At 39.8% G+C, this 8242-nt stretch overlaps 1 protein-coding gene across 1 annotated transcript in view; it reads right to left on the bottom strand.

The window, feature by feature from the left end:
* The window catches only part of shha (sonic hedgehog signaling molecule a), a 17761-nt gene extending 17032 nt beyond the window's left edge, over window positions 1-729 (bottom strand). The window contains exon 1 of the mRNA XM_073054885.1: window positions 222-729. Coding sequence (XP_072910986.1) covers window positions 222-518 — 297 coding nt within the window. The 5' untranslated portion in view covers window positions 519-729. The remainder of the gene's footprint in view (window positions 1-221) is intronic.
* Between the last annotated feature and the right edge of the window lie 7513 nt (window positions 730-8242).

The raw sequence follows: 8242 nt of genomic DNA, 5'->3' as shown, positions 1-8242 counted from the left end.
AGCGAGTCGCAAGAAGCGTTGCACACACCCCTAACAAGCAGAAGAAAAAGAAAGGCTCAGAAAAGGGTAGAGAAAATGAAGATTCACCAGAATCCCCAAACTTTCCTCCAACAGATATTACCCACCTTCGACATGTTGGTTTGATCAGTCACCGGCAGCGACCCTAGTCCACCTAAACTGAAGGGGAATGGGGAAAATACAACTGAAGATTTGACCCGTACCTGTGTCATCAGCCTGTCCGCTCCCGTGTTCTCTTCGTCCTTAAAAATAATGTCTGGGTTGTAATTGGGAGTCAGTTCTTTAAATCTCTCCGAGTTCCTGGTAATCTTTCCCTCGTACCTGCCACTTGCCCCCAGAGTCTTTTCTGCCACGTTCGGAATGAATTGTTTGTAGGCCAGTGGGGTTAATTTTCTAGGATGCTTCCTTCTCCCATAACCCCGGCCCGGCCCACAAGCCTTCACAGACGAGACGAGAGAACAGCAGATCAGTCCCACTAACACAATTCTTGTCAGCATCATGTTCACTCGGGGGCTTCTGTGCCGTTCTCGCTATCTCGCTGGTCTTCTTTTCTTCCAATGTCCCCCACAGTCAGATCCCCGACAACGGTGACACATCAGGGGCTGGGCGCTGTGTCAGGGGTTTTGTATTTTTGGGGAAAAGGGACAAATGGTGATATAAGGACACGAAGTCTGGAGACGCGCAAGAAAGACTGGCTGCACAGCAATGTAATATAGCCTCAAAAGGCACAACGGTGAGATCTGATTGGCCAGCGAGCAGCTATTGGCTTCTGATGTGTTCACTAAAACCAACAGTTTCTGAAAATTCACCTGAAGTCTGGCGTATCAGGAGCGGGAGGAGGACTCACTCTCCTTGTTATGAAAACATCAATTACAACTTATTTTCATTGCTCGGTTTCCCCCCCTCACCTCTCCTTCCCCACCCCATCCCGGGCAGTCCTAATCAATCACCGGACTGACTGACTTTACCGTAACATATTCTGGTTCCATTTACGAACCAGTGGCGCGGTTGAAATTAAACAGCCGATTTAATTTCTAAACTATTTATTTTGACGCCTGCCATTAGGCGAGCCGATGTTCCGGCGGATTGGCAAATGCATATCAGCACCGTTTTAACCAATATTTCTTAAACACCGCTTTGATATTTTTCGATGGACTTTCACCTCTCTCACCTTCCTCAAATACAAGAGGTCAGATCTTCCCTCAAAAGTTTGCAAAGTTAATAACTACAAGTATATGCTTTGAAGGTTTCATTTAACGATTGATTAATTTTCTTACATTTTAAATAAACAAAGTCGATAAGTTATGTTCCAATAGGGTATTGAACTACGTACTCCTTAAGTTAATATGCACGCTTCCATTAGAACACAATAATAACACTTTGGGAATAAAACGGTGATAGGAATTGCGGACTTTAAAAGTCATTCATTATTTATTTGAACAGCGCGCCTCTGACAAGTGTTTCTAATTAAATAATCCAAGCAGAATACGTATCAAATAAAATATAAATAATTCAGTGTGCAATCATAAGAGGTACCAATTACTCAGGCCGAAAATATTTTCTGCAAACACATTGACATGTTGGGCACCGCAGTCAAGGTAGGAGATGCCCACGTTTGCTGATAACCGGTTGTGAAATAATATCTTCTCTTAAATCACCACTGCTCCGAGGCACTTTTCAGGATGGGGATGGAAAGCGTAGAATCAGGAAATCTAATCTGGCAAAGATGGTCCGCAATATGAGTTTAATGCCAAACCTGTTGAAATGATACCTCAAGCAAAATGATGCCCAATATGAGGACAGGCAGGCATATAGAGGCTTCTAGGGACACAAAGCCGAGTGTCCAGCAGCTAACTTAATGAACAGAAACTTTTAGCACGCATTCAGTTGCTCACTCACACTGTTCTATGACTGTTTAAAATATTTCAGCGATCTGCGTTCCTGGTTAAGTGACAAATACTATGAATTCATCAGTGGCGATATTTTTAAAGGGAAAATTCTGAAGTTTTTACATCGCCCTCAGATCGCAGCCACTTGAAGTTGCAAAGGGATTCAATGGCAAAAGAGGTGAACAAATCAATCAGTCTGATGAGGCGACCCGCTAACTCGTCTGCCTACAACCGCTGTTCACTTCTAAATTTCACTCTGGGGTTATGCTCAGTATAAGAGATTAAGTTGTTTTCTTGAATATGTTTATGGCATTAACTCAAACAGTTCACATACCTAAGAATGAGAGAGAGAGAGAGAGGAGAGAGAGAGAGAGAGAGAGAGAGAGAGAGAGAGAGAGAGAGAGAGAGAGAGAGAGAGAGAGAGAGAGAGAGGGTGGGGGTGGGGTGGGAGACGGAGAACGTGTGAGCTCCGGTTGTGCGAGATATATGTTGATACGTTTTCAATATATTTAAATATCCCAATATTTTGTTTTAAATAACTTTATTTATTAACAAAAAAGCCAAAGGCAATAGTCACAGGGATGCATTTATAAGTAATAACAGACAAGGGTTAATTACCAATTAATTTAATATTCACCCTCGAACCAATTAGCTTTGTGTTTGCGCATCTTGCCGAGTTCGTTTCTGGTTAACGCATTCTGTCTCTTCTTTTGTCTTAGTGAATTAGTGCCTCCCAGACGAAACCCAAAAGTGTGTCGATCACTGAGAAAGTTCGTTTTGGCACCTCGACAGGGCTCATTGGCACTCAATAGCTGATTGATTTTGTATCTTTTGTACCATTTTTGACCGAGCACATTTTCTTTCTGTTTTGTTTCCATACAGTGGCAGTCACTGTGTATAGAATTTTGTTTGAAGAACTTTGATGTGTTCAGTGAAAAAGACAATCACCTGTCGATGTTCCCGATTAAAACTGGGCGAGGAACCGCATTTCAGATAGCGTGGAGTTTCAGCCCCCCTCCCCTTTCACTAAACAACACACACGCACATAAAGCCCCATTTTGCTTTCATCTTGGCAAGCCTCTTTCAAAAAAAAAATCACTGGACAATATCAAAGTAACTTTCGCAGACAACACGCGGGGCGGGTTGACTCGAGAAGTTATTATAAGTTTTCACATAACTCCCACCGTGGTCTTGTTGCCCACTCCATATAGGCTGCTCGTGAAAACGATCACATAGTGGAGATGCTTGTTTTGTTTTACAACAATAATGACAACAACGGCTATTTTATATTAGCCACTACTTCTGATGCCTAATTTAACTTTGGGGAACTTTCCCTATAAAAGGATATTTTAATAGTGAACTTCAGCATTGCCACTGGAATGAAACGTAAACTCTCCCTTCGCCTCCATGACAAACTCAAGCAACGCTGTTAAAAATATTTGTTTTTTGTTAACACAGAGGACACCCCAATAGTCAACATATCGTTGCTAAGGGACTCTTATTGGTTTGTTTTGTCTCGAGGCACGTTCTATACAGGCAAAATAGAACTGAACGCTCTCTTCCCCACGTTGAGTTTTATTAGATTACTTCGCACATGGTGTTGATCAATTAAGATAACTTTTTCAATGTGATTGTGTTCATCCACGAACACCCCCCCCCCCATCGGACCCGCAAGCTGTGGGTTTTGATGACTTATTGTTAACATCCCGATGTTAACTTATTGTTAACACCCCGATTTTCCAAACAGAAACTTTTCAATTGAAACGCAACGGCCATTTTACACCACTGAAAGATCGATAAGACACACGTAAAATTATTAGAGGCAACCGCGATTATTGCCATTCGAAGATGCTTACAAAATAACTTAATTTTAACCCTATGAGTGCAGAGTAACAAGAGGATTCCGTGCGAGGTCTCTCGTTTTTATGCAGAGATCTCAGAAAAGTTAAAACTGTAAATGCACCGCATGATTAAATCCATCCATCTACGGACAAAAATTACCCTCCCAGAACAATTAACATCAAACACTGAAGTGTTTTTTGGGACGTTCCGAAGATGGGAAAGGTGATTTTTTTGTTGTCTATCTTTAGTTCTACACAACAAAACATACTACATACCGTAATGAAACAAGCCTCAAAACTCAGAAGTTCATTTAAGGTTACCCTTACAATCAACACATAGATAATATCAACTTCCGCGAAAATGCGCAGTTATAATCTGATAACCACTAACATTTCTCACCGAAAATTTGGGTGGGTGAGTATCTGTAGATGAAATGTGCGTATATAATATGGAGATTGATAGAGGGATACCAACAAAGTGATGTTCCCAATCGGACAACGATAGGTTGGTAGAATTGGTGGAGAGACAGATAATATTAGAGTAATGTACTTTTCCGATTGAATTTTATAGTTAGAAAACTATAACCTACAAAAATAACAACAGGCCTCCTGAAACAGCCGGATAACTTCGCTCAGCTCAACACTGAACTGATTCCACAGCCTAGGGATTCATTTTCAAGGACTCTACAACCAACTCACGTTCTCAAAAATATTTATTTATTTATTATTAGGGTTTTTTTTGGGATTTGCACTGTTTTTCTTTTGCACACTAGTTGTTTGCCAGTCTTGTCTGTAGTTTTTTTCATGGATTCTATTGTGAATGCCTGCAAGAAAATGAACCTCGGGGTGGTATATACGTACTTTGATGATAAATTTACTTAGAATTTTGAACTTTTGGTGTCTGGGACCACCTAACGTAGCCGAGAGTTGTTTGGAAATTGTAAAGCGCCCGCGGTTTCCATTAAAAGGTAAAATTGGAAAGGTCTGGACATCACAAGACCATATTATTAAATAAAGTAAGATAGGGTAGTCCACTGGAGTTTGAAACCTATTGACCAAGAATCCAGGCAACCGCTTTGTACGGGCGTGTGAACAATCTCCTCCAGCACGTACTGTTTAGAGTTAAGTAAGAGTACATCCATCGTAGCTCACTAACGATCTGGCAGTCTCCTGAAGGGGGATGTCAAGAGAGACTCAAAGGCATGATGCTTAAGTGAAGGAAACCTGTGCTCTCTGGCCCAGGAAGGAGGGGCCTGGTTTGCCCAAAGTACACAGACTTGCGGCCGAGAGCTGGGACTCTGTGTTTGGGTAAAGCTTGAAGACAATGCCTGGCCCCCAAAGTCCACCTCGAAGCCAGCCCTAGCCATGGTAACCACTGTATTCATTAGTCCATGGTAGCGCTGGAGGTATGTGCATAATTGCACTAGCTCTTTCTCTCGCATTGGCAGACTATTTTCAAACAGCATAGATGTTGCTTTTTTTTTTGCCCTCGTGTGACATATTTACACCCAAGATTTTTATTTGTCCCACTTGTTTATGGCCGCCCAGCTCAACCCGGGTCGGGGATGCCTCCATCTTCTAAATACACATAGTTAGACCGCGACCCAAATCAATTTCAGCACCACCTACTTTACAAACACAAAGAAACAAAAAGCGCACAACTTAAGCAATATGACGAAACATTCGCTTAAAGGAGAGCTGGTAACGAAAAATGTTGTTTTTGTTGAGTTTGACGGACATTCGTTTCACTCAGCTTTCAGACAAAATGCATATATTGTTCAACAGGTGGTAAACGGAATTACATAGTTCTTTTTATTCCGAAAAATAACTTAAAAAAAACAATGTAAGCTTTTTTTTTGCCCTTAAATTAACGAAGCGGCGATTTCACACTTTAAAAATGTTTTACGGGACAAATGCGTTAGAGTTCAAAATTCTGTTAAATATCTGGACATCAAATTGAGGGAGGATAAAGCTAAAATATTGTACGAGTTATGAAAGCATCTGTTAAATCTTGTAATTCCAGTGTTAAACTAACTTAAACCACATTTTAATGCTGTTTACATTGTAGCTACATGTTGGTATGTATCTATTTATGCGCATTTTCTTCCATATCTATACTTAGAACTTTCTTTTCGTGTAATTCTCTGTTCTGTATAATCGTTGAATGTTGTCGATTTTTGTTGCAAGTCGCGCCAACACGCCTCATCAATTTCCCAGTCCATGTAAAAGTATATGGCGAATAAGGTTGATCCTTGAAAAGCGAAGAGCAAGAATTATGTGACAATACCGTTGGAAGGTTTCCTGTTTCTCTTTGGATGGGGATTTTGCTATTAGAAATCGCACTTAATTTTAAACAGAGCCTTTGGGTATAGTATATTTAACATTCCAGTTTCCTGCTCAAGTCGCCCCATTTCTGAGAAAAATAGCGAGGGCATTAAAAGGGAACGTGTCCTTATTTCTTAAGCTAGTATTTGGACAGCGGTCAATGAAATCGTAGCTACAAAGTTTTCCAGAACTTTAAGCTATCCATAGAATGTTAGGTTTATGAATTTAAGTTAATTTATTGAAGACGTATCTCACTGATTTGATTTCAGCACAATAGCCTAAACCAAATCATTATTTTTTGGACTTGATGATTATGTGAAACTTTTAACAGATCATAACATAGTTCAACACAGAAAATGACTATTCTGTTTTTTTTTTATCTTCTACAGGTTTCAGCAACCTAAATGGATTTATCTACGCTGATTTACTGTCCTTTTACAAATACTTATCCAAGATCATTTGGCAGACTGCTTGTGATAGAACAGTCCTCCGTGGAAATGTTACATCCACATTCATTGTTTCAGAGATAAGATTAAGTCTGCATCTCTTTGTCACCGAGTCATTAGCCTGTGAATCCCATCATTCACTATTTCCTCTCCCATAAGAACATAGAATTTAGATCATTACAGCACAAGTACAGGTCCTTTAGCTCACAATGTTTGTGTTGACCACAACACCAATTTAAATGAATCCTACTTGCCTGTGTATAATCCATATCCCCTCATTCCCTGTCAGTCCATGTACATGTCTACATGCCTCTTAAACACTGTGTGGTGTCTGCTTCTAGCAGCTGCTGTGGGAGTGCATTGTGGGCACCTACCACTTTCTGTGTAAAAAAAACTTTGCCTTGCAAACCTTTCCCCATCTCACCTTAAAACCATGCCTTCTAATGTTTGACATTTTCGCTCTAGGAAAAAAGACTGACTGTCTATGTTATCTATGCCTCTCGTAACTTTATGCTTCTATCAGGTTACCCCTCAGTCTCCAGTGAAAGTTATCCAAGTTTGTCCAACGTCTGGATGTAGCTAATGCTCCACAATCCAGGCAATATCTTGGTGAACCTCATCTGCACCCTTTCCAAAGCCTCCACATTCCTCCTGTAGCAACAAACGATGTGCTGGAGGAACTCAAGAGGATCAGGCAGCAGCTGTAGGGGGAAAGGGTTGAAATCCTGTATCAGGACCTTATGCAATGTGGCAACCAGAACTATAAGCAACATTCCAAATGTGGCTGAATCAAAGCTTTGTGCAGGTGCAACATGACTTGCTAACTCATAAGCAACGACCCAACCAATGGAAGCAAGTATGTAAACACTTTCTATACTGCCCTAACTATTTGGCCTGACACATTTAGAGAGAAATTTTAATAAATTTGAAAATATCTGTTAGCTTTCCCCTTGCCCATAACCTTTATTCCACTGAAAACTCCCTATATTTTAATGTATCTTTTATGAATGTAGTCTAACCTTGATGCCACTTTCTAAACAACAAAAATATGTAGCTCTAATGTCCTTTTTTCCACTCAATACCTCTCTTTTCTCCCATACCTACAAAAGATAGGATTAAATACATAGGTCCTTTGAAGATAAAATTATAAAGTAATAGGGGAAAGTAAAAATAAATATTAAAATTATTTTGAACTCCATGGAGCGTGTGGGGATCCTCTGATATCCAGGCAATCTTTCTCTTCTTTCTTTCTTTTTTTTCTTTCTTTAGACAAGGGTTAAGTGGGGGAAGGTTAAGGGGAGGGGGGAGGGTTAATATTATTTTTTCTCTTTCTTACTATTTTATCATTACATTTATTCTTTGTAACTTTCTAAAAATTTAATAAATTAATAAAAACCTTTCTTTTCAATATTGTGCTACATGGCATCAAGAATGCTATTTAATTTTGAAATAACCTTCGGTACCTGAACCATTCTTTAAAAATCTAAGCTGGTCTATCCCTTAATATTTTCCCCTTCTTCTATAGAATATGATCATTAATGTACAATATTATTTGTCCTGATGAAGGGTCTTGGACTGAAGCATTGATTGTTTACTCTCCTTCATAGATGCTGCCTGACTCGCTGAGTTCCTCCAACATTTTGTGTGCATTGCTCAAAATTCTAGCATATGCTGAATTTCTTTTGTTTACAGTATTATTTTCTCCTATTTTGTTTTTGAAAAA

The sequence above is a fragment of the Hemitrygon akajei genome, chromosome 8 (assembly GCF_048418815.1).
Source record: "Hemitrygon akajei chromosome 8, sHemAka1.3, whole genome shotgun sequence".
NCBI lineage: Eukaryota > Metazoa > Chordata > Chondrichthyes > Myliobatiformes > Dasyatidae > Hemitrygon > Hemitrygon akajei.
The sequence above is the reverse complement of the archived record's forward strand: the minus strand, read 5'-3'. Positions and strand labels throughout refer to the sequence as shown.